This window comes from Elgaria multicarinata, chromosome 3 (genome assembly GCF_023053635.1).
Source record: "Elgaria multicarinata webbii isolate HBS135686 ecotype San Diego chromosome 3, rElgMul1.1.pri, whole genome shotgun sequence".
Taxonomy (NCBI): Eukaryota; Metazoa; Chordata; class Lepidosauria; order Squamata; family Anguidae; genus Elgaria; species Elgaria multicarinata.
In genome coordinates, this window is record NC_086173.1 from 5,264,583 (window position 1) to 5,290,629 (window position 26,047).

At 44.3% G+C, this 26,047-nt stretch overlaps 2 protein-coding genes across 4 annotated transcripts in view; one reads left to right on the plus strand and one right to left on the minus strand.

The window, feature by feature from the left end:
- Positions 1 to 2,350: 2,350 nt before the first annotated feature.
- Positions 2,351 to 26,047, plus strand: part of TREX2 (three prime repair exonuclease 2) — a 30,898-nt gene continuing 7,201 nt past the window's right edge. Inside the window, exons 1-3 of one of the 3 annotated variants that reach the window (XM_063119133.1) lie at positions 2,355 to 3,055; positions 4,286 to 4,414; positions 7,192 to 9,826. In XM_063119133.1, the coding sequence (XP_062975203.1) occupies positions 7,194 to 7,883 (690 nt within the window). In that variant the 5' untranslated portion in view covers positions 2,355 to 3,055; positions 4,286 to 4,414; positions 7,192 to 7,193 and the 3' untranslated portion in view covers positions 7,884 to 9,826. Of the gene's footprint in view, positions 3,056 to 4,285; positions 4,516 to 7,191; positions 9,827 to 26,047 lie in introns of those variants that run through there. The other 2 variants (XM_063119132.1, XR_010025156.1) reach the window with 2 other exon arrangements.
- Positions 24,080 to 26,047, minus strand: part of SYP (synaptophysin) — a 28,396-nt gene continuing 26,428 nt past the window's right edge. The window contains exons 6-7 of the mRNA XM_063119131.1: positions 25,275 to 25,560; positions 24,080 to 24,344 (exon numbers count right to left, since the gene is read on the minus strand). Coding sequence (XP_062975201.1) covers positions 25,279 to 25,560 — 282 coding nt within the window. The 3' untranslated portion in view covers positions 24,080 to 24,344; positions 25,275 to 25,278. The remainder of the gene's footprint in view (positions 24,345 to 25,274; positions 25,561 to 26,047) is intronic.

A 26,047-nucleotide genomic window follows, 5' to 3' on the forward strand; every position in this document is an offset into this window, starting at 1 on the left:
TCATTTCTTCCTCTCTGGAACCCTTTGAGGCTTAAAAGTATTCACTTCTCCCCTTGATATGAATTACATCGCAGTACAATCTCAACCGTTTATATTTTACTAGCTAATCGGCGTTTTATCAATCGGAAGACAAGAGAAACCACAAGACCATCACAGAAGACATTCAGTTGGCAGCTGGGGTGACCACCAGGGATGCAATGTCATCTTTAATCCTAAAAACACAGACACACCACACCATCTTTATTTCTGAAGTTCAGGTTGATGCTGGAAATAATAACATGATAACGGTGTCAAAAGTAAACAGGCTTTTGTCAATGGGTGAGAAGAAAAGAGGTGAAAGATTGGAAAAAGGACTCCGATGAACGCAATAAGGTGTTTATGTTTAACTCCGGATGCAGTTAACGGCCGGACACACTTCACACAGGAGTTTTTTTGTGTGGGCTAGGGAGCTAAACTCAAGATACTGCCACAAATGTGGCCAGATGTCTAAACAAAGTTTCTCCTTATTTAATATATTTTTTGCTAGATAGAATTGCAACTGGCCCAAAAAAGTGTTGGGCCAGTTGCAATTCTATGCTCTCTTGTACAGGACTCTCTCTTGAATGTTTGCATGATCTGGGGTGGCCCAACACTGATGCAGTGTGCACAGCCCGAATTCCTCGTTGTTAACTGTCTTCTGGCGTCCTCGCACTTTTGTTGTAATAGAGACTCCTTTGATAATAGACACAGTGGGCCTGTCCACATGATCACTGCAGCGCACCAGGATTTATTTGAGGGTTGTTTAACAAGCAGTGGCCGGGGCTTGAATAGGCAAGCTCACACCCCACAGGCACTGTGACTTGTTTTGACTTAAATAAGCCACAGTGGGCTGTGATGATAGTGCGAACCAGGTCAGCGTCTAAGAAATAACTGGTACTATGTATCTGAACATAAAACACAATTTAGATATAGAACCTTTAACTATCTTGACAAGAACAACATAACCTATAACAACGGCCAGTGTCTTTTTCCCAGACTACCTCTGGGAGACTGATGCTCCTCCTACCTAGGGTGACCATATTTGGGAAACCAAAAAAGAGGACACCTAGTGTGTGTGTGGGGAAGCAGCTTTCTGAGTCCTGCAGAAAGTACTTTATTCCCCCGCCACCTTAAAGAACCCGATTGGAGTGGAGGAGGGGAAAGGATTTCATTCTGCACCACCACCATCCACTCCAATTGGGGCCTTTTCTATAATGTCCACGAATGACCCACTTTCCCCTTTAAGACCTCAATTGGAGCTCGGGTTGGGGGAATGACGTGCCTCAAGAAAGCATGTCACTCCCTCCTGCCATGCTAATGGCAGCCTTAAAGGGGAAGGTGTGTCATTCCAGGACATTATTGAAAATGATAGAAAATCGCCCCTGACACCATGGAAAGAACAAAAACCAGGACAAATCCGGGGAAATCCTGACAGTTGGTCACCCTACTCCTACCACTATTAACTCTTCATTCACTCTGATTTCACACACTCTACCATAGCATTAAAAAGGGTTGTGCCAAACCAATGCTTTTGACTGGAAAGAATTATTATGGATTTCAATGGGGTCAAGTCTCCCAGTCATGGAGATATATGACTGGGGTAGACCAAAGCCTCTTTTGATATATTAGGGCATATAAACTTTAGTTCTTTATTATATTTATTGATTGAAGGTGGCTCCAGATGGAGGTCTCCTAACATGACCTGGCAAAAGGTATTGTGAAGTTATTCTGTGTTTTCTTCCTTGACGGATTTTCTGCGGTAAGATAAAAGACAGAAGATGGAAACAGGAGAGAGTTACAAGTGGGTGACGATGTTGTCTGAACCCCCATACAATTTGATAAGTGAGGCAAGATGATTGCACATTTAAAAGCCTTGTCTGGAAGCTCCCCCCCATACCTGGACCCCATAACATTCTGTGAATGAGGCAGTGCTATTGCACAATAAAAGACCCATCTGGAAGCACCCTCAGTTCTGTTTCAAACTTTTGTGTCAATAAGGAACTCGGAACTAGCAACCGACTTCAGAATCATCCAAATATATTGGTGGAGTAATACAATATCCCAAAATAATAATTAAATATTATTTATTAGTATTTATTGCATTTATATCCCGCCTTTTTTCCTCCAAGGAACCCAAAGCGGCATACATTGTCCTCTTCCTCTTCATTTTATGATCCTCACAACAACAACCCTGTGAGGTAGGTTGGGCTGAGAGCCAGTGACTGGCCCAAAGTCAACCAGCGGGTTTCCATGGCTGAGTGGGGACTAGAACCTGGATCTCCCGACTCCCAATCCAACACTTCAGCCACTGCTCCACACTGGCTGTAATAACCCAGGAAGAGCCCTGCATCATCAGACCAAGGGTTCCATTTAGTCTAACACCTGGCCGGCCAGATCCCTCCAAAACCTGAAGGTGCACTTCTCCCCCACAGTTTTCCCGACCTCTCCCAGAAACTGGTACTCTGCAGTACACCCATTGGGCCTGTTGGAATGTAAGGACAACTCACGGATTAAGAAAACTTTTCTTTCATAGGTTGCCTAGCCTGTCATCTGGACATGGAGCACTCAGCCCTTGACCCAATCCCAAGGTCATTGCCCCCCAAAAAGGAAGTTCCGTTTAGCCATCATAGTTAACTGCATCTGCTCGGCAACACTAGGTCCTCCTCCCCGATTTTGTACCCCTTTGTAGAGGGAATCTTTTGTTGTTCTCCGAGCGGCCACTGGGGGCGCAGGAGAACGATTTGATATTTTTAAACTGCAAATTAAACAAATGCTTACATCTGCATAAGTTTTTTAGATAAAGACATCAAAATCGGCACAGTAATAGATATTAAGGAGGGCTTTCAGCATAACAAGTTTGAATCGGATTGGGTTGTCCGTTGACTTTTTAAAATGTTTTTTTTTACATCCCCCCCCACCTTTAAACCCTTTTCCTGGTATGCAAATGATTTTAGGAGCGCCAACGCCTGGGGTGTGATTTAGCTAACAACAACAATGATGACAGCTCTATGCCATGGGGATAATTCGAGGGAAACAGGTACGTGGGATGAAGCTCTGAACATGTTTAGTTTTTAAATTTACTGTTTTACTCTGTACAGCACCATGTACATTGATGGTGCTATATAAATAAATAAATTAATAATAATAATAATAATAATAATAATAATAATAATAATTTAAACAGTTTTTCATGCTTTATGTGTATATATTCTGTGTTTTAGAATTTAAAAAATTGTATACTGGTTTTTATCTTAATATTAGAATTTCTGTAAACCGCCCAGAGAGCCCTGGCTATGGGGGCGGTATATAAGTGTAATAAATAAAGCGACAGACCTTTTGACCATCAACACTGGTTTGATAAGATTTGGAAACTAGCTTTAAATGATAAATTGACACAACATAGCAGGTGACCCTATGAAAAGGAGGACAGGGCTCCTGTATCTTTAACAGTTGTATTGAAAAAGGAATTTCAGCAGGTGTCATTTGTATATATGGAGAACCTGCTGAAATTTCCTCTTCATTACAACATTTAAAGCTGCAGGTGCCCTGCCCTCTTTTGAATCTGGTCACTCTAGTATAGCTCCTGCACTTTAACTGTTGTGATGAAGAGGAATTTACACCAGGTTCTCCATATATACAAATGACACCTGCTGAAATTTTCTTGTCTATACAACTGTTAAAGATACAGGAGCCCTGTCCTCCTTTTCATATGGTCACCCTTAGCAAGAGGAGAAATAACATCAGACACATTTGTGGAAAACTGGTTGGACTTTTTCACATTTATTAATACGAATCCTGGCGAACCTAGACCCCCAATGACTCAGGAATCCTTTTGGTCAGAGGTTCTAACTTAACCTGCATCTTTTTCTGTACCAAGTGCTTACTGAAGGAATGAACACCCATGTTTTTTTTATAGTGGTGCTATGGGAACATCTATAATGTTGTTGAGTGTTTTCTTTTACTCTGTGTATTTATTGTATTTGTCCTTACTTGAAAATCAATAAAAATAGTATTAAATAAAAAATAAAAATAAAATAAATAAAATAAAATAAACTTTCGTGTCCATCCCTGCGGTTCGGTTGCAGCCAGGTGAAAGGTACAGTGGCTTTTTTACACAGGCGCCCTCTAGAGGGGAAAGGGAGCTGCTGTAATCTAATTGATAGCTTCTCCAGCCATTACCGTAATTGCTTAACTGCGCTTTAGAAACTACATCTCCCATCAGCCTCCGGCGTAGTGGCTGATTTCCCTATTCGCTGCCCGCCCACAGCCAGGAGCCGGGTTTTGGGGACTTGCCTGAACATGCAACTTTCGATTTCATCGCGGAGCGCTTCGAAAGTCAGACACGCACCCAGTTGAAAGCATCGCTGCCTCTGGTTGAGGTTCCTCCCGGCGCTTGGTAAGCAAACCAAGGGGATCCGCTTGAGTTCTTCTTCTGCTCCTGCTGCCAACATTTAGGAAAAGTTAGGATTAGGAATTTCCTTTCTCTCCGCTTAAAAGGTGAGTAAACGATGCTTGGCAGTTCTGTACCAATCAACTAAAGTGGTCTTGCCTGTTTACTAGAAGGAAGTCCTACTCAGTGTAGTGGGTTTACTCTAGAGTAGGCGGACAGAGGGCTGGAAACTTAGTGGATAAGATCGTATCCAAATTCCGTCTAAAACAACATTTTGCTTCCAGGGACGGCCATCCGGGTGCCTCTAGGGCTCAGGAACAGAGCCTAAGATTTTCTCCTGTTGTTAGAGCCCACCATAATTTAGTATCAAAAGATATACTGCCCCTGGCTGTGGAGTTTCCATTTAGCTCTCATAACAATTGATCCTGAACCTTCTGTCGATCGACTTAAATGAGTGATACTTTTGAGAGAGGGAGAAAAAATGACGGACCTCTGTCAATCAGGACTCACTCCTGCCTGTGGCTCTGTATGGAAAGGGAAGTGGAGTGGATGGGTGGCCCTCTGGAAAACTGAAATCCTGGATTTTCCGGAAAGGTCTTTTGGTGGTAGTGGTGATGTAGTTTGCAGTCTCAGGAGCTGTGAGTGAGATCTAGAATTTTTGTATTCTCCCTATGAGGAAAGTGATTGGGACATCTAACATGATTATTGCTCAAGTACAGATAGGTAGGTGACAAATTATATCTTCTTTTAGTCCTCTGACTTAGGTCAATACTATTATTCCCATTTTACAGGTGAGAAGCAGAAGGAGTCTTGGCATGGCTCTTTCTTTGGGTCTCAGATGAGCCCTGTAGTCCATACACCTCTAGTTAGGGTTGCTACATCTAGAGCCTGAAATGGATCCTTTACCTTTGGGAATTTCCAGAGAAGGGAAAATTCCACCAGATACTTCTCCCTTGTCTGCAACCCTTAAATACAGGCCTGTCTCTCCCCAGCTGTGTGTAGACAGTGAGCGACGAGACACACCACTTGAGTTTATCTATCGGATGCCTAACGAAGCTTCAGCTCATGTCAGTCTCTCAGCCCCAGCAAGGCAGATGGCAGGAAGAGGGCAGTCAGGGCTCAGTTTATCATGAAGCAACATGACTCAGTCTCTTCTCGGGGTGGGGTGGAAAGAGCTTTGTCCAGGTTCTGTTTTGTTTTTCGCAGTGTCATCTAATGTCAACAACCCAAACCCCTATTCCAGAGCAGACGATTCTCGTTTGGATTTCTTTGTTTTAGGTGCAAAAACACCTAAAGTCAGGACTGGACCGGCTTCGCTTGTGTTTTCCAATTTGTGGCTCATCAAACGCTTACCATTGGCTGTGCTGGCTAGGGTAGGGTGACCATATGAAAAGGAGGACAGGGCTCCTGTATCTTTAACAGTTGTATAGACAAGAAAATTTCAGCAGGTGTCATTTGTATATATGGAGAACCTGGTGTAAATTCCTCTTCATCACAACAGTTAAAGTGCAGGAGCTATACTAGAGTGACCAGATTCAAAAGAGGGCAGGGCACCTGCAGCTTTAAATGTTGTAATGAAGAGGAAATTTCAGCAGGTTCTCCATATATACAAATGACACCTGCTGAAATTCCTTTTTCAATACAACTGTTAAAGATACAGGAGCCCTGTCCTCCTTTTCATATGGTCACCCTAGAGGGCTAGTGGGAAATGTAGGCCCAAATATCTGGAGGGCTTTAAGTGGCCGAGCCAGGGCCAGGGCCAGACTATTTTGTGCCCTCGGCAAGGCGAGCTACTTGCACACACACACACACACACAAAATGCCAACTTCAATTTTTAAGAACAGATGTTTTGTAGAAAAAATAAGAAGCACAAAACTTGAACTTATTATGTTTTTTTTTCTTAAAACAGCTTTGTATAAAACTCTGACCCTTAAAGGGCAGTACTGCGCCCCTCTGAGGTCTGCGCCCTAGGCGGCTGCCTAGTTGGCCCAATGGTAGCACTGGCACTGGGCCCAGCCCTGTGTTATCATGGGCTTCTTCCATTTCTGTTCTAGTGGAACTGCTGGGAGAATTTGGTAGTCCACTCTGGTCTTTATCAAACCTTTCCGCTTAAGGGCCATGCAGTTGTGCTCAAGACAAGTGTAGTTCAGGTTCCAGTTTTACACGGCCCACGTCACGATCGTAGGGTGGGTGAGGAGACATGTATGATTCTCTCTGATATTGTGATCTTGGAGCAGCAATAGCGAGAGCAAATGGAGATGTTCTTCCTTGTTCCTTATTCTACTTGCCCCATTATTTGTATGCAGAGCCTTTTGTTAATTTAAAAGCTTCTCCATTACGACATAAACCTCGCTTGCGCGTTAAGTGTCAATCTACAAAGTGTTTACTGCTTCAGATATTGTGTAATACTTCCCCGTCACCCCACATGCAGCTGAAGTTTTGTGGGTGGGTTGGTATCACTGCTGTAGAGGCCAGCCACTTTTAAAATTTAGCAGTGGCTTTTCTCTTCTGCAACTGAAGCTGCTGTGGTGTCGATGTGAGATCATAGAATCATAGAATAGCAGAGTTGGAAGGGACCTACAAGGCCATCGAGTCCAACCCCCTGCTCAATGCAGGAATCCACCTAAAAGATAAAGTTCCACCTGCGCATGGGCAGAACTCTGCACATGGAATTTCTTTTTATCATGACTGAATGCTGTAGTTTTCAGCCCCGCACCCTTGCTTGGTACTTGTAGCAATGCCAGTGTAGACCAAATTCTAACATCCTCTTCCTCTGTATCAGCCATGGCTTCTTTCCAGAGCTTCCAAACGTTTGTCTTCCTTGATATTGAAACCACCGGCTTGCCCCATGACCAGCCTCGCATGGCTGAGCTGTGTCTCTTCGCTGTTAATCGCCATTCCCTGCAACGCTCTCAAATGGATATCTTGATGACTCCTCAGGAGCGGCTCCCGCGCATCATAGACAAACTCACCCTCTGCATTGACCCCCAGAAACCCTTCACCTTTGAAGCACAGCGGATCACTGCGCTGAGCAAACAGGACCTGGAGGAGAACCACAAGCCACCTATGAACAAAGCGGTGGTGGAAGCCCTGAAGGGGTTTCTGGACCGGCAAGCTGGTCCCGTCTGCTTGGTGGCCCACAACGGCAATGGTTTTGACTTCCCCATACTTCGTACAGAGCTAAGGCAAGTGGGGGCTGACCTGCCCGGAAACACTGGCTGCCTGGACACTCTGCCGGCCTTCAGAGACCTGGTTAAAGGTCCTCGCATGAGCTACCGGCTGGGGGATCTCTACCGACACTTCTATAGCCAGGACCCTACCAGAGCCCATTCAGCTGAGGGAGATGTGATCACTCTTCTCCTGGTGTTCCTTGCCAAGGCCCCAGAGCTGTTGCTATGGGCAACCATTCACGCTAGCTCCTGGGGGCAGATCTCGACTTTGTACCTCCCCAGACTGAACAGTAGCAGAAACTGATTTTTTTTAAACCAAATGACCCTGCCCCCCCCCCTCGCCCCCATACACACACAAACACACATACATGAAACCAAAACTAGAAAGAGCAAAGGTGGCTTTATATGATGCTGAAGTGTCCTCCTGTACCTGCTGGGCTGATTAAAACTAACTTGCCTTGGAAGACCAGGGAGATGCGGTATCCCTATGCAGGCATCCGCCCTAAAAGTGTAAGGCCACAAAAGTGCAAAGGGCTAGGATGTGCACGCCGTCCCCAATGTCCCTGTGCGTGTCAGCTCTGCCCATGGCTTTGTACATTTAGGATTGGGGAAGTATTACTCCCAGCATCCTTCACCATTGGCCGCACTGGCTGAGGCTGATGGTAACTGGAGTATTAACGACTTCTGGAGGGCTACAGGTAATCCAGCCCTGGTCTGAAGAGACTCTTTTTAAGTGTGCTCAAGAGACAGGGCCTTTTGGGTTGTGGAACCCTGCTTACGGAATTCCCTCCCCGAGGAAGCTTGCCTTACGCCCACACTACTTCTCTTTTGGCACTTTTTCTCCTAGACACTTTAGATTCCGGCTCTTATAGTTTAGCTACGCCTGTAGAATGCTATCGTGACTGCTATTATATATTTTAATATTTCCTGTGCTGATTAATGTTCTCATTGTGTCCAATTTGTATTCGTTTATCATGTAATCTGCCCAGAGAGGTTTTTATTAGTGGATGAACTAAAACTGAATTATTTTGTTCACACTCAAAACATGTGAAGGTCAGGCGTAGAGTGGGTAGGGCTGGGATGCAGGCCCCAGGCCCCCTACACACTTTGTGGCCTCATGGTGTTTAGGCAAAATTCCTGAATAGGGCTAGTGTTGGGTTTGGAAATGTGGAACTCGGGGTTCAGATCTCTACCGTTCAGCTCACTGGGATGCCTTTGGGTAAGTCACTAGATCTCAACACCAATGGAGACAAGCTATTTTAAAAGCAGATGCATTTAAACCACCCCTGCCTTCAAAGTAGTTTGAAATACTACTTACCTACATTTCAGTAAAAGTAATTGTATCTGCTTTTGGAATTACTGAAATTGAGGAGTTTCTACTGCTGTTTTAAAACTGCTGTCTGCCCTTCTCCCCAGTTGAAACACACACGCACACATTTTTGAGGTGTTCATTTGTGAACTACGTGAATAGGATAGGGAAATACCCAAACTGTACTCTGAAAGTTTATATTATTTCACTATTTTATTTACAACATTTCCATGTCTAGTTATCTGTTCTAACAGAGTTGACAAAAGATGGCCATTGCACCCTTTTATTGAGTTTATAAGGGATACAAGGGCTAGATGCCCTAGGTCTACACTGTGTGTTTCTTTTTCTACTTGTCTAATAAGATACTAGCGGACTCTTCTGAATGATATTTTGTGGGAACGTTAGATAACGATGCTTGGGGGGCGGTTTGCTTGAATGTTATATTGTTTATACTACACATTGCATTTCCTTATATATTATAATAAAATCTATTTTAGAAAACAGTTGTCTGGGGGGAATATCCCATCGAGGTGTAAGACCTCAGTATTTGGCATTCAGGGGTTGAGTGACTCTGAACATGGAAGTCATGTTTTTGACTATCCTAGCAAAGAGACCTTATCTGCCAGATAGTTACCCAATACTTTTATTAAAAATCTCTTTGTGCTACTGATCATTACAACATCTTATGGAGATGGCTGCTAATTAGTAAACTATGTGTTGTGCTAGGAAGTACTTCCTGTTGTTTATCTTGTATGCCTGGTTCATTAGATGACTTGATTTCTTTAATGGTTCTGTTCAAAAATATACAACTAATTTTTTTAGTTACAACTAATTAATAATCAGCATCATTAATTTTTGTGAACCGCCCAGAGAGCGCCGGCTATTGGGCGGTATAGAAATGTAATAAATAAATAAATAAACTACTATTTTAAAAATTGCCCACATGTCATTCTTTTATGTTTGCAAAGAATGATGTAATGAAGCCAAAGGCATAGGGGTTGTGACATTTGCAATGCAATCCTATTCACGTCTACTCAGAAATAAATCCCATTGAGTTAAAAGGGGCTTACTCTGCAGAAAGTAGGTATAGGATTGCAGCCTAAGTCAATTAATCAATTGGTTTTAAAGACCCTTCTAGCCTTTATTCCATATTTACTCAGTTGGGCCCCCGCAGCAAAGATTTCTTTGACCAACACTGGTGAATTGAAGGTTATTATACATCTCTAATGTTTCTAATGTATCTTGTTTGGATTCTTAAATTCAGCAATGCATTTAGATTATACACAACTCTTATTTTTTCCCCACCAACTTGGCAACACTCTGTTTGATAGTGGGGAGAATCTCCTGGCTGAAGAACAAGCAGGCTTCCGGTGTGGTAGACCTATAGTTGACCATTGCTTTCTATTAAAACGCTTAGAATCATAGAATAGCAGAGTTGGAAGGGGCCTACAAGGCCATCGATGCAGGAATCCACCCTAAAGCATCCCTGACAGATGGTTGTCCAGCTGTCTCTTGAAGGCCTCTAGTGTGGGAGAGCCCACAATCTCACCAGGCAACTGATTCCGTTGTCGTACTGCTCTAACGGTCAGGAAGTTTTTCCTGATATCCAGCCGGAATCTGGCTTCCTTTAACTTGAGCCCGTTATTCCGTGTCCTGCACTCTGGGAGGATCAAGAAGAGATCCTGGCCCTCCTCTGTGTGACCACCTTGCAAGTCTTTGAAGAGTGCTATCATGTCTCCCCTCAATCTTCTCTCCTCCAGGCTAAACATGCCCAGTTCTTTCAGTCTCTCTTCATAGGGCTTTGTTTCCAGACCCCTGATCATCCTGGTTGCCCTCCTCTGGACACGCTCCAGCTTGTCTGCGTCCTGTATTTTTTCAAGGCCTTCAGGGGGATATAGGAAGACGTCTGCAAAAATCTTATTAACAGAATGTCTTTTTCAGAGTTGCGTTGGGCTCTTCAACCTACAAATAAAAAGTTCAGCATCCTGAGAATTTGCTTCTCCCCTTTTTTTCACTAGATCTCCGAGCAGCCTTCGATTCTATATCCAGACCCCACCTTTGGCACAAGCTTACACTTTAAAATGTTGATCATTAATTGCTCAGGAGAATACACGAGCTGTATGAAAACTCTAGTCTACATGTGAGAATCTCTTCGGGTGGAGATCTTGCAAATCCTATTATTATCAACAAAGGAGTGTGCCAGGGATGTCTGCTAGCACCTCTCTTATTTAATCTATATCTTAATGACATAGTTTCCTTCTTATCTAGTCCTGATTTCTCCCCACCTCATCTAAAGGACAGGAGCATCTCAGTGTTATTATATGCAGGTGATACCGTTTGCTTGTCATATAACCAGGTGAGGATGCTTAGGCTTCTAAGAGCTTTAAGCTCATATTGTATGAGGGAAGCCCTTCAGTTCAATTACAATAAAACTAAAATCTTAGCTTTTGGCAAAAGGAGGAAGAAATACCAATGGCAGTTAGATAGCTACCTACTTGATCAGGTCAATAAGTACAAACATCTAGGAGTGACGTTTCAAAGTTCAGAATCCTGGTCCGAGCATTTGAAAGCAACAGTTGTCAAAGCCACTCTTCACTTTGCAGCAGGACTGAGTGGAAAGATGGTAGCCCTCTTAATAAAGCTATTCAAAAGTAAATTACTCCCCCAGATTTTATATGGGGCACCTGCCTGGGCCCATGCAGACATTACCTCATTGGAGTCAATGAAGCATAAATTCCCATCCAGAGTACTCGGGGTACCTAGATCCACCACCAAGGCCATTGTCTGATTAGAAACAGCTTGTCATTCAGTGGGAACAAAAAGCAGCCACCATCTTTTGGCTAAAGATAGTGTTCCAACTGGTCTCACCCTTGGTTTTATCAGCATATGAAGATATAGGGAAAGACTCATGGGCAGACAAGATAAGAACATCTCTGAGCTGGGCTTTTTGCAAACATACCTACTAGCAAGAGGGTACGATAAGGCCAGGGAGGAGATCTTTAGAAGGCTACATGATGTTGACATCATGCAATGGCCGTTGTTGCTGGGAGTCATTCCAACATGATCTATAGAAGTATTATTACCTTCCCAGGAAGGTCCCCCCCGTACCTAACTTTTGTCACCTCATATGAGCTGAGATGACTTATGACTCGGTGCAGACTGAATTCACTCCAGCTGATGGAGGTGAAGGCACGTTATTATTATTATTATTATTATTATTATTATTATTATTATTATTATTATTATTATTATATTTGTATCCCGCCTTTTGCCCAATGCTGGGCCTCAAGGCGGCCTTACAAAGTTTAAAATATACATGGGGGGGGGGGAGGGAAACAAAACCATAAACAATTAAAAAATACACAACAAAATTATAAGACATTAACATAGATGGAGGTCTGGATTATTCTCCAAAGGCCTGCTGGAACAAAAAAGTTTTAGCCTGCTTCCGAAAGCCCATCAAGGAGGGAGCCAGCCTAGCTTCCCTGGGAAGAGAGTTCCAGAGCACCGGAGCAGCCACCGAGAAGGCCCTCTCCCATGTTCCCACCAAGCGTGCCTGTGAAGAAGGTGGGACTGAAAGAAGGGCCTCTCCAGAAGATCTCAAAGCACGGGCAGGCTCATAAGGGAGAATACGTTCTTTCAAATAACCTGGACCCGAACCATATAGAGCTTTATAGGTCATAACCAGCACTTTGAATTGTGCCTGGAAACAGACTGGAAGCCAGTGGAGCTGTTTTAACAGGGGAGTTCTCTGCTCCTTGTAACCAGCCCCGGTCAACAATCTGGCTGCAGCTCTTTGAACCAGCTGGAGTTTCCGAACACTCTTCAAAGGCAGCCCCACGTAGAGCGCGTTACAGTAATCCAATCGGGATGTAACTAAGGCATGTGTCACCGTGGCCAGGTCCGACATCTCTAGGAACGGGCGCAGCTGGCGCACCAGCTTTAACTGTGCAAATGAACTCCTGGCCACCGCTGAAACCTGGGCATCCAGGCTCAGGGCTGAATCCAGAAGTACACCCCAGCTGTGGACCTGCGTCTTCAGGGGGAGTGTAACCCCATCCAACACAAGCTGAATCCCTATTCCCTGATCTGCCTTTCGACAGGTCCTACCACATGTAAAAGCAGATTGCCCAGCCAGCTTAAGGCAGAGGATCACTTCCTAGCAGAGGGCTCATTGTACACAGAGCTGAGGAAGCAATATCTTGAACCCTTAATTGTTGGGTTCAATTATATCTCCTCTACAAGCATAACTCTATTGGCTGGTACAAGTTATTACACGTCATATTGGACTGCAAAGTTTATCAAATGGGCTCTGGAGAAACAAAAGTCACTGGCAGCCATAAAAGACTAAACTTATTAATATAATATTATATGTCAGCAAATATTGTCCAGGATGACAAGATATTCTAACCTGCTCTTGTTAGCCATTTTATTAACACGTATTTTGGTATTACCTCTGGCGTGAGAAGTATTTTATTATGTTTCTGTATGCGCATGGCCTGACTGGCTAATAAGCAATAAACTGTAATTGTAATCAATTAATTTAAAATTGGGCAGTAGATTTTTTAAAAGATTTTTTAAAAAAAACTACAGGTGCTTAAAAAAACCCACATAAGTAGCAGGTGCCATCTTTAGAAGAGACATTTTCTCTTCTCCTGCACAGAAGAAGGCCTCTTCTGGGATGCTACCCAAAATGGCAGGTGCTTGTATTATCTTAAAACCAAAAGTATGTTTTGTGTTACAAACTATTGTTTTATTCATATGCAGTTTTATGGAGATTTAATTCATTGATAGCATTAAATTTTATACTGTCATTTATTGCATTGGGTAATGTTGTCCCTTCCAGTCGATATGGCTCAGTGAAAGCGAAATAGTTGTTATGATGGAATTAAATAATTTGCCCTTTCTTCTGCTTTGTTTCTCAAACACGCCTGCTCACATATCTAAGGTCATGTTTTTTGTTAACTGGAGCCAAGGGAAACTGGAATCAAAAACAAGGAACCCATCACTTCTATCAGAGCAGAAATATGTTTTGCTGTTACAAGAATTTAAGAGCATGATAAATTGATAATGGCCTTTGGACAGAGTGAAAAAAAGACTTCAAAAGTGGACTAGGAGGATAGAAAGGAAGAGCCAATTTTGCATGGGATCATGTGTGCTACTTTAGAGTGGTCTTTTTTTTAGTCCTATAGACCTTATGGCCTTAAACTTTAAGAATAATGAGACTTCATAGGGACTAAAGTTCACCCTTTTATCATATTTTCACATTTTGATTACTGTATATAAGAGTTGTTACTTTATTTTTGCAAAGGAAGAGCTGAAATGAGAGAACTCACTCTATTTTGTCTGATCTTTGGCAAGTCGCTGCTCAATTCTGAATTACTGAAGGCTTTTTAGGCTCAGCTTAGAAGAACTTTCTGAGTTGTTTCAGAAGTTGAGCCAATCAGCATGCGAATACATATCTGCTCATGGCTAATTAGATCTGACAATATTGTTAATTGACCTAAAGCCATACAGAGGAATAATACACTTGTCTTTTATTTGAATTGTGGACTGGAGACTGAACTGCTATTAGAATGTAAGCCTATGCGGCAGGGTCTTGTTATTTACTGTTTTACTCTGTACAGCACCATGTACATTGATGGTGCTATATGAATAAATAATAATAATAATAATAGTCATGCCATAAAGGAAGCATTTGGTGAGCACTAGAAACTGGGTCTTTTCAGTGATAGCTGCTCAGTTGTGAAACTCCTTCTGAAGGGACATGTCATCCGTTCTGGATTTTAAACAGGTTTTGATGACCCATCTGTTTCAAATTGCTTTCAGCTGAGATGCTTTTATTTAATATGTGGATTATTCTGGATTATGGATGGTTATCTTCTGCTTGTTTTAAAGTGTGTTCTTAATGGCTTTAATTTTAGAAATTTCTGGGCTGAACTTTACTAACTTGTGCTTTCAATCATAATATTCTGTGGAAACTGTATATTATAGTTTTGTCTCTTTATGTAGGCTGCCTGTGAAGGTGTATTGCCTGAAAGGTCACCTAAAATATTTTCAGTAAATGAATGCATCTGCTGTTTTCTTAATCCTCTGGATCTGCACTGAACATTATTACAAAGTGTTTGTGTGGAACATAATTTGTGAACATTATTATACAAAGTTTGACCTTCCTTTTCTACTGCCTGTAAAAAACTGTCCACAAATATTATGATTAGAACACAGAAATATTTACTATGCCACTATACACAAATGGCATAAAATAGGGTGCTGATCACCTGAAGCTGAGTCTTCCTCATCACAGGTAACCATACAAGTGTCTATTTTCAAGCCTGCTTTAATGATCTTGTGATATCCATTTTGGACTGCAAATATATCTGATTGTTTTTTGTGTGCTACCCATTTGAGGTTAGATTGTTGTGCATTTTGTAACAAATGAGTTGGATTTAGGGCTGTTGGACACTTGACACAGTAGATCTTTCCTGATTATTCCCCTATGTGATTCACTAGGACTATTCACATGTCTGATTTGATCAGGCTGCAGATCTCACTCCATTGGTACTGCTGAGAAATTGACTTCATTGGACTCCTCCTCTCCCTGTTCCATTCCAGCTGGTCATTTTAAGAGCCTCTAACTTTAAGAATTGGTGCCTGGCTTTGCTTGTTTTTCTTCCCCCCCCCCCCCCATCCCTATGAGCTTTAGATGGTATGCCTGCAGTCAGGGGCTGTCTTTTTTTATTGATCATATGCGGTTTGCTCTGGAGCGTTTTCAACTGAGCCGGAGGGGATGATTGTAATAAATAACAAATGTGATTTGTCAACACTATAGCTTTTGAAGAGGAACCCCATTCCTAAAAATATACGGAGTTAAACTGTGAACCATATTAGACACAGTGGACCATATTAGACACAGCTTTTTGGCATGTAGCTACTACGTATTTGTAGGTAAGTGTTTTGTTTTGAAGTTTTATAGCATTCATTGTGAGTCCACACATCAGGCATCTATGGAACCCTCTCTCATAGCTTTCTGCCTTCATGAAAGGGACCATTGATAATCCTAAATCCTACCCAGGGTTGGCCATGGATTCAGCTGACAATTGGATGATAGATTACCCCAAGCTCCATTTCCACACGAGTGGGAAATATTGTTGGGATTGGAATACTGGAGAAGAGTTCTTTTTTTATATATATAATCTTTATTTTATAATTGACTACATAATACAATTACCACATAAGAAAAATAAAATAAACAAACATACATCGCTTATAATTCCAAATTATACTTATCTAGTTTCCATAATCACATAACATAACATAAATGCTCCCCACCACCTTCCGGGATCTATTCTTGCTTCCAGAATCTCATAGTTTCTTCCGGTGGTGATTTTCCACCCCCCTTAGAGAATACATATTCTAGGAACTGTTTCCAAATTCCCTCAAATTCATTTACATTTGTTATACCTTTTCTTAACCTTATATTACATGTCAATTTATCGTTTATAGCTATGTCCCAAATTTCCTTATACCACTCTTCTATATTATAATTTCCCTGCACCTTCCAGTTCCTAGCTATAATTAACCTTGCTGCTGTCAACAAATTAGTTATTAATTCTTTGATCTCTTTATTACACTTTAAAGTACCATATAGTGATAGCAATGCTACCATAGGTGTCTCTTCCAACTCTATTCCCACAATTTTTTTTATTTCAATATACACCATTTTTCACAATTTTTGCACACATTCGCATTCCCACCACATATGTAAATACGTTCCTTTCCCTCCACAACCTCCCCAACAATTTGCTGAATTCGTCTTATTTATCCTATTTAATCTCACCGGGGTCAGATACTACCTCCAAACAATTTTATAATAATTTTCTTTTATTCTCACAGACATATTTCTCAACACTCTTTGTCCCCATATTCCCTCCCAACTCTGCTGCCCTATTTGCACTCTCAAATCAGTTTCCCATACCATCTTCCCCATTCCCCCTATCTCTCCCTTTTCAGCCAATATTCTATAAATTTCACTTGTTAAACCTTTTATCCTTTTATTTTCTCCTATCTCAGTTTCTTTCCTAAAAATCAAATTTTCAAATTTTGTCATTTTGCTACACTCCCCATTATTTCTTACCCATTTTTTTGTCCATTGCTCTAACTGCCGACAATTTAACCAATTTAAATTCTCCCCCTTAAACACCTCATCTAAGAAGAGTTCTATGACACTAAAGTCGATGTGCTCCTACAGGACCCAAAGCTGATGAAAGAGTAGTATTTATTTATTTATTTATTTATTACATTTTTATACCGTCCAATAGCCGAAGCTCTCTGGGCGGTTCACAATAGTAGTTGTCTGGGCGGTTCACAATAGTAGTTGTCAGCAAATTAATTCAGGGAAGCTTGTCTGTCATTTCTGCAGTGGTGTAGTAAGTTTTGAAGTGCAGGCTCTCTTCATAACAGCTCTCATAGCCCTAACCCCAAGGAGAGTCCAAAAATTTAGGCAGCTGTGTTGGTCCATATCAGTAAACCAGTTCTAGCCATTTTAACCCCACCAAGAGCAGGTCTTTTGTAAAACAGACGAGTCTTAATTGTTCATTCAAGACAAAGCCACAACAAAATCCTTTGGCAGCTAAGCTCAAAGGGAATAGGGAATTCTGAGGAGGTGAGGGTTGGTAGATGACATCAGCGTCCCTGCTAATAAATAAGTATCGTATTTCTTCGATTGTAAGACGCCATCGATTGTAAGATGCACACTAATTTCAGTACCACCAACAGGAAAAAAGCTTTGATTCTAAGAATAATAATCGCACCCGTGATTCTGAGATGCACCCCATTTTAAGAGATGTTTATATGGGGGGAAAGTGTGTCTTAGAATTGAAGAAATACGGTACTAGTTCTGTGGCCCTGTGAACCTTGGCTCTGCTACGCCACTGCATTTCTGAACTCTTGCTTGGGAAAGTCCTGCTAAGCTTCTGAGGAACTCTGGGGTTCTGACTGCCGCGGAGATGGAAGAGCAAAAGAAGCCCAGGGTTTCATGTACTGTTCAGAGCTCATAAAGCAAATGCTATTCCGAAGTGGCTAGTTTTTGTGACGAGCAACTGGTTACAGTATTGATGGTTCTTTCCAGCAAAGCCTCTCCCCAGTCCTTGGCAAGCATGGTTTTGATTAGTATGAACCAACCAGTCAGTCAGGAAAGGTCTCTTGGCTGGGTGCAATACACTTGACATTTTCCGGCTAGTTGAAATACATGGGAGGTGTCCAGATGCAACATTGTGGGGAAGTTTTATTAAGGCAATAAGAGAATTGCTTCTTCTGTATCACTTTCGTAAGGGAAGGACTATGGGCTGTTTCTTGGCATCACTTCTCTCATGGCTTGCAGAAAACATGTAGGCCTCATAGAAGCAATTCCAACCAACCGCCCTGTAAGCGGGAGAGGAAGTGTGAGGGCTTACAACTGTCACCATTGCCATCTCTTCAAATAGGCTTTTAAAAACAATTTTAATTCTTTTTATTTTCCCCTCCCTCTCCTTTATTCCTTGTGTGTTATGGCTTAATTTTTGGATGATAATCCTGAGGGCAAGGATTGTCGTGTTACTTACGTAAGTTGCTTTAAGAGACTTTTTGGCGAAAGGGTGAGTATAAGTGCTGTAAATAAGTAAACAAATAAACAAAGCCAATCCCTAAAATTTGGATGAAGCCAAGATGTGATCCATCTTCACAGTAACCCAATCAAGGTGAAGACTGACATAAAATGTCACAGAAGGTTCTTTGTGGTCTGGTGTGAGTCCAGCTCAATTTGGCCATTAGTACATTCCTCTTTTACCTTGATTTTTAATGCATGTTTGTTCATTTAGGTGTTCTGCCTTTCTCTTTTTTAAAAGGCAGCAACACATGAGGGTGCACTAGAGAATCGGGAAGATTTTGGCCTTTTCCTTTGGGTCTCTGGAAGCAAACTGAGTCAGGAAGGAATGTGCCTTGATGATAGCATACATACATGTAAATCCATGAGAATGAACACTGAGAAACTAAAGGGCTGGATCATGGTATTTTGCTGTGAAGCAAAGGAAAAGATCACACACACACACACACACACACACACACACACACACACACACACTATCTATAGAAGCCAACCAGACTGGCAGTTGAATCTTACATTCTGGTGGCAGGGCAGCATTCTCCAGTACATCTGAGAACAGCAGGTTAGGAGGTTTGTCCTCCAGTAGAAGGGAAGACCAGAGACTTAGGAGTATAGATATATGGGGAGCCAGAGGGTTTGCTCCAGGAATTGATTTGTTGATGTATTTCTATTTGGTGGTAAGTTTCAGGGTAAAATATGGGAAGAGGGCATTATTTATAAGCACCGTTCAAGATGACAGTAATTATGTTAAGACTAACTGTGGATAAAACAAGCACAATCATGGTGGTAAGAGAAGAAACGAATTAGTTACGCCTAAGGACAAGAGCGAGTGAGGAGTGGAATGCTCTTTCAAGCCCTGATTCCTCGGTGCATCCTATATGACGCTTTATGAACGAGTGTCCCCAGGATGGTAAGCGGCAGTTACTGCAGCCGAAACTCTCCCCACGGCTTGAGTTCGATCCCAGCAAAAGCTGGTTCTCAGGCAGCCAGCTCAGGTCGACTCAACGTTCCATCCTTCCGAGGTTGGTAAAATGAGTACCCAGCGACTGGGGAAGGCAATGGCAAACCATCCCGCTACAAAGTCTGCCAAGAAAACATCAGCGAAAGCAGGCGTCCCTCTAGGAGTCAGTAATGACTCAAATGCTTTGCACAAGAGTATGCACATCCACTCCAGGTTACAATGGAACCTGCAGCTCAGCATTTCAGTTGTCCTGCATCCCTGTATGGCGTCACCAGCCCATGTAGGTTTGAATCTGTATTGTGGTTTTTGTTTAATACTCATTTGTCTTTAACCTTAAATGAAGCCTGGAAGGGCCTAGAAAGTCAGTGTGTCTCTGCTCTAAAGTAAAGGTTTGCCAACTTTTCAACTAGACCCTGTGCCTTTAAAAGCAGCTTGACGATCTATAGTTTTCAGCAAGTGGTAATGTTTATCTCCATGCCTTGGAAAGCTTCACCTTGCTGATTTCTCCAGATCATGTTAGCAAAGTGTTAGAGTAGACTGTCCGCCTGTTGGAAGGGGACTGCATTCGAACGTCACTTTAAGCCATGATGGGTTATGTAACCCATTCTGGGAACATTTTTGGCTGCAGGACAGGACAAAAACTTCACACAAGCAAACAAAACAATAAATAAACAGCCCACCCCATATTTGGCAACCGTAGTAAGAACCCATCCAAAACATAATCTCCCTTTTCCATATTACCCTATTTCATAGAATCATAGAACAGCATTGGAAGGGGCCTACAAGGCCATCGAGTCCAACCCCCTGCTCAATGCAGGAATCCACCCTAAAGCATCCCTGACAGATGCTTGTCCAGCTGCCTCTTGAAGGCCTCTAGTGTGGGAGAGCCCACAACCTCCCTAGGTAGCTGATTCCATTGTCGCACTGCTCTAACAGTCAGGAAGTTTTTCCTGATGTCCAGCCGGAATCTGGCTTCCTTTAACTTGAGCCCGTTATTCTGTGTCCTGCACTCTGGGAGGATCGAGAAGAGATCCTGGCCCTCCTCTGTGTGAGATCCTGGCCCTCCTCCTCTTCGATTCTAAGACGCACTTTTCCCCCCGTATAAACATCTCTAAAAATGGAGTGCGTCTTAGAATCGCGCGTGTGTCTTAGGGTTGTTTTTTTCTGTAGGTGGTACTGAAATTAGTGTGCGTCTTACAAGCGATGGCGTCTTACAATCGAAGAAATACGGTAGTTCACATAATCCAGTGTTTAGGGAGCCATAACCACACAGTAGACGCAAGGATGGTGCCCCAAGCACAGGTGCCTGCAGAGTGGAGATATTCAGGTGTCTCAAGCTAAGCACTCCCAGGGGGCAGAAGAAAAACAAATACACTAGAGGAAAGAACAAGCAGGCCAAAGGAATGAAGCCTTACTGCAACAGCCAGAAGGAAATTCCAAGGCTTTTCTAAACATATGTCACAGTGACCTAGCATGACTGTATGAATCATTACGGAAGGGACAACTAATATAGACCTTGTTAGCTGCGATGGAATTGGCGGGTTGTGGCTGCAACTTGTGTAGATTGGCAGTGGAAGCTGGTGGCTCCAATGTCAGTGGGGTGGTGAATCCGCTTCGGGTTTCAATCAGAACTCTAAAGGAGATATCCAAGGTTAGATCGCCCCTTTAGAGTTCTGACTGAAACCTGGAGCGGATTTACTGCCGCACTGACATTGGAACCACTAGCCTCCATCTTAGATTCACCACTCCACTGACATCAGAGTCAACAGCGTCCCCTGGAGATTAGATAACTCAAAATGTAGGGAGCTGGAAGTCATTGCTTTTTTTCTAACCACAAGCTAAGAAAGAGGTAAAAAGAGCTATGCTATGGTATAGCATTGGGTTTCTGTTCAAGAGGCATGGTAATCCTGTCTTCCTAGGAAGGGACACATAGGGCTGATTCACAAGTGCAAACACGTGGTTTAATAGAATCATAGAATCATAGAATAGCAGAGTTGGAAGGGGCCTACAAGGCCATCAAGTCCAGCCCCCTGCTCAATGCAGGAATCCACCCTAAAGCATCCCTGACAGATGCTTGTCCAGCTGCCTCTTGAATGCCTCCAGTGTGGGAGAGCCCACAACCTCCCTAGGTAACTGATTCCACCGTCACACTGCTCTAACAGTCAGGAAGTTTTTCCTGATGTCCAGCCGGAATCTGGCTTCCTTTAACTTGAGCCCGTTATTCCGTGTCCTGCACTCTGGGAGGATCGAGAAGAGATCCTGGCCCTCCTCTGTGTGGCAACCTTTTAAGTATTTGAAGAGTGTTATCATGAAGTGTTATCATGAAGAGTGTTATCATCATCACTTGATGATTTTGACTTACCTGAATGTATGAATACCTGAGCAGGTGTACAAAGCTGGGACAGGGCACAGGTGGTGGTCATGTGCAGAACACAGAGGTGTCTAGTGCAGTCTTATTTTGAGTTTAGGAGACACGGATGTAAGACATGATAAGAACATGAAATAAATCCAGTCCAAACATTTAGTTTTTAAATACATTTTCTTTCTCTTTTTATTTGGTTTTTATCCATTTTTTCTCTATACCTTTTGGGGCGAGGGGGGCAGATTTGGGGGGGTTAATGCATATTTTTCCTGTCATTTTGCTGCTGTTGTCGTTGGTAGTTTTGTCATTTAAAGATGGAAGAAAAAATCACACGATATCGACCAGGGCAAAGAGCCGGACAAACCGAAACGCACAATTACGGCACGATCAGATACACAGACACTGAGTAATATATAGTCAGAGTGCCACTGGGGATGGGGATAGGCTGGACTGGGGGCGGGTGGGGGGCAGAGGTCTGGGGGGAAGCTTTGGCTGCTATGGAAAATAGGTCGGTTTGGAGGCCACGGATTGTAGACTAAGAGAAGAGGCGCAGGAATTTAGGCCTAAGGATGGATGAATGGGAAGATTAATAGAGAAGACCAATAACTAGTAAAGATGAGAAAAATAGAGAGGTATAGAGAAAAGGGGGGAAAGAGTGATGGAAGGACAAATCAGATAAAATAAATTGGAGATGGGGGGCAGAAGAGAGAGAGAAAAGAGATATTAACATTATTCAGATCCTAAACCAATTTACTTGGTAGTAACCCCAGATGGAACCAAGCTCACAACGTGATGCCCAAGCACACAAGATCACACCCCTACTAATCTGCGTTAATTATTTCGGAATAACTGGCGCACTGTCCCTTTTTCATAATCTTCAGGGTGGATTAGAACCGCCATTTGCCCTACCGGTCCTCTTCAGGAGCTCAGTCTGGGCGGCTTGTGTGGAGATGCCAGCAGGCCCGCGACCTGGTGAAAACTGTGTGACCTGGGAAGCGCCGCTTGCGTCATCTATTGGCTCCATGTTGGGCCTGTGCAGGTCGGAGCCGCCAGGACTGCTCAGAACACGGCAGCTGCTTGCACCGGCCCTGCGGGGAGGGGCCCTTTCCATAAAGTCTCTTGCCTCCATGATGATCCTGCTAAGTTGTGCGGTCAGTGGCAGCTCCAAACAACCTCCTGCAAGTAATTGTGGGGAGGGTGTGCGTGCTCTGATGCAGGGCTCGAGACAGCCATGCACTGAAAGGGTTTGGACTGTGACCCCCACCCCACCCCTGATCGTGTGGATAAAAGGTGTCAAGGTGAATCCACACTTAACTATATTGACTAGGCTGCCTTAGTCCAATCAGAGAGGAAGGTTAAATTACAGAAGAGAGAAAGAGCGCTTAGAGAAAGCACAGGGAAGGGGGGTGGGTAGTGAAAGTCTCCCCCACAGCCCCCCCGACCCCAAACTGTGGGCCCCAGCTGTACTAGTAATTGTGGCATACATGCTGGTATTAGGGGAAATAACAGGGTTCTGACCCCAGAAAGACAGCTCACTTAGGAGCAGCACCCCCCACCCGCATTTTGCTTCCCTACTAGGATAAAACCTTCGGAGGAGATGAAAAACACACACCCCTTCAAAACCAGATCAAGCACCCCAATGCCGTGGATCCCTTTTAAGCTCACCTGTTTCTCCATCCCCAAAACGGAGCAGCAGGAAAGGGAAGCAGGAGAGGAGTACCCCAAGATTTAGGCTGACCTCTATCCTGACTCCCCAAATACTGAGGAGCAGGGAGGGCGGTGGCTGGAACTGAAGTGTGTGTGTGTGTGTGTGTGAAAAACCTTAATTGAAGTGCTGGATAGTGGACTGAACCCCAAACTCCCTAAACCTTAACACTGCCTGGCATTCAGACACTCAAGATAGCATCCAGGTTGCCCCCAACCTCAGACCCCCTCCCCCCCCCGCCATGACCAACTTGCTTTCATCAAGGGCATGCAGAGGGGAGATGGAGGGGGGGTTAGCCATGAGTTGGGGGGGTGGGTGTCAAGGAATGGCAAGAGTCATGCAACGCCTTCCGTAATATTGAATTGGGGGGGGACGGATTCATGGGGTACGGGGAAGGAAATCGGTAGGTTCAAGAGGGGAAAGGATTGCTAGTTTTAGCTGGGAAGCTTGGAGGGCAAAGGCCTGGGGGTGATGAGGGGGGGGGTGTCAAGGAGCTGTCCTGGGGTGGGCAATGATGTGTAGGGCAGTGTGTGTTGTGTGTGCGCGCATGAGGCAATGGGGCGTGGGAGAGGGGGCGGTCTACCTCTAGTTGTAGTTTCTCATATATATATAATATATATATATAAACAGCACGAACATCTACATTCATCCTGGGGGAGGGACCCCGCCAGCCCCCTCCCAGTGTGAGCACCCACGAGCCCCCCTTTCCCCTGCACAAGGGGAGAAGGGGGTGCAGGGACCGGATGGCGGCTTCCTCCTCACAACGCCTCCTACTGTGGGGTAGGGACCTGTGGAGAGAGAGGGAGAGAGAAAAGATACGTGGGCACGCTGACAAAGCATACGAACAGAACTTTGAAGGGTCTCTCTGGAGGCCCAGTAGGGTCAACTTCCAGGAGAGGAGTGCAGAACTTCAGGCCTGGAGGCCAAACCCAGCCCTGTGGGGTCCCATCCCATTCCCCTAGCCCTAGCTAGAGGGACCAGATACAAAAGAGGGCAGGGCTCCTGCAGATCCTGGCAGCCTCTCCCTGGCCAAGCAACGTGGGAGAGGGAGTGCCCCCGGCCACGGCATCATTACAGGCCTTGCAAAATGCTAGGCCGCTTTGTAGGCCTGGCCCTGAAGTGAGTTACGCTAGTAATCCTGCTCAGTACGAGAGGAACCGCAGGTTCAGACATTTGGTGTATTTGGCTGCCTGAGTATGAGTGGTTTCCAGGGTGGAGCGGAGTATGCAAAAGTCTTTTAAGAAATCAAACTCCACTAAGCTGCTTCCGAATTGAGGCTGGCTGCCACCTATTTTTTTAAGGTAGGGTGGGTCACATTTGACTCTTGAGGTCATCTGTGTGGCCTGCCCCAGTTGCCCAGTTGCCCTGGCCCCTGAATTCCACCACGCAGGACATGCAAGGGAAATCAACCCCATACACCCTCTTTCCCGATTTTGCTGGGAAACCGGGCATGCAAGGATGACTCTCCTTGTGTGCCCTGCTTTCTAGCAGAACCCGGAGTGCTGGAAAAGAGGGTGTACAAGGAGAGTCAGCCCCATGTGCCTTCTTTCCCAGTATGATAGAGTAATTATGCAGGTGCGCTTGCCTAATGCATGTACAGATGGCAGAATTCAGGCCCCCTTGCACGGAATTTTCTCATTCACAGCTCTGCCTATGGATGAAAGAAGAACACCGCCTCCCTGTCCCCCATCCCAGCCAGCTAGATCTTTGTAACTCACCCGCCTACATCTGGTTTGCAAAGGAAGTGGGCCCGCCTTGGACGTAGCCCCCTTGCTGGCCATATTCTCCCTGCTGGCTGTAATCGGGCTGGTAGCCACCCTGCTGCCCATACGTGTCCTGCTGTCCATAGCCTGGGGCTTGGTTGTAGGAATCAGCATAGGTTTCGGGTGCTGGTGGCTTCTCCTGAGCAGGGGGGTACTTTATGAAGGGGGCGCTCCAGCCTGTCTCTTTGAACACGAACCACATGTTCCCCAGCCAGAGCACCAAGTTCAGGAAGCCAAAGACCTGGGGGATAAAATGAAGACAAGGTAGAGAAAGGGCAGTTAAGAACAGTGTGGCATCTGTAGCCCATCTGAAGCAGTACAGCCTTGTTGGTGGGCTGGGGTGGGGTGGGGTGGGGAGGGAAAGCAAAAGCAAACCATGTCTCAAAGCTCCAGGTTCATACTGCCTCTCCTGGGCATCTGAGGGCCTCCTTCGAGGTAGGTTGGTAGGCTAGGATAGCAACAACGGAGAGGGCCTTTTTGGTGGTGCCCCCCCAGTTGTGGAATGCTCTCCCCAGCAAGGTTTGCCTGGTACCAACATTGTCATCTTTTTGACACCAGGAGGGAATCTACACGTCGTACTGAAGGCGCTTGCATGCGCCCCCAGTACGCCCCCAAAACGATGGTGTAGATTCTGCCTACCTGCAGCCCAGAAGAGACGGAGGAGGAGGAGGCTGGGGAATCCGGCCTCGTCCTTGCCGCCGCCTCCTCCTCCGTCTCTTCTGGGCTGC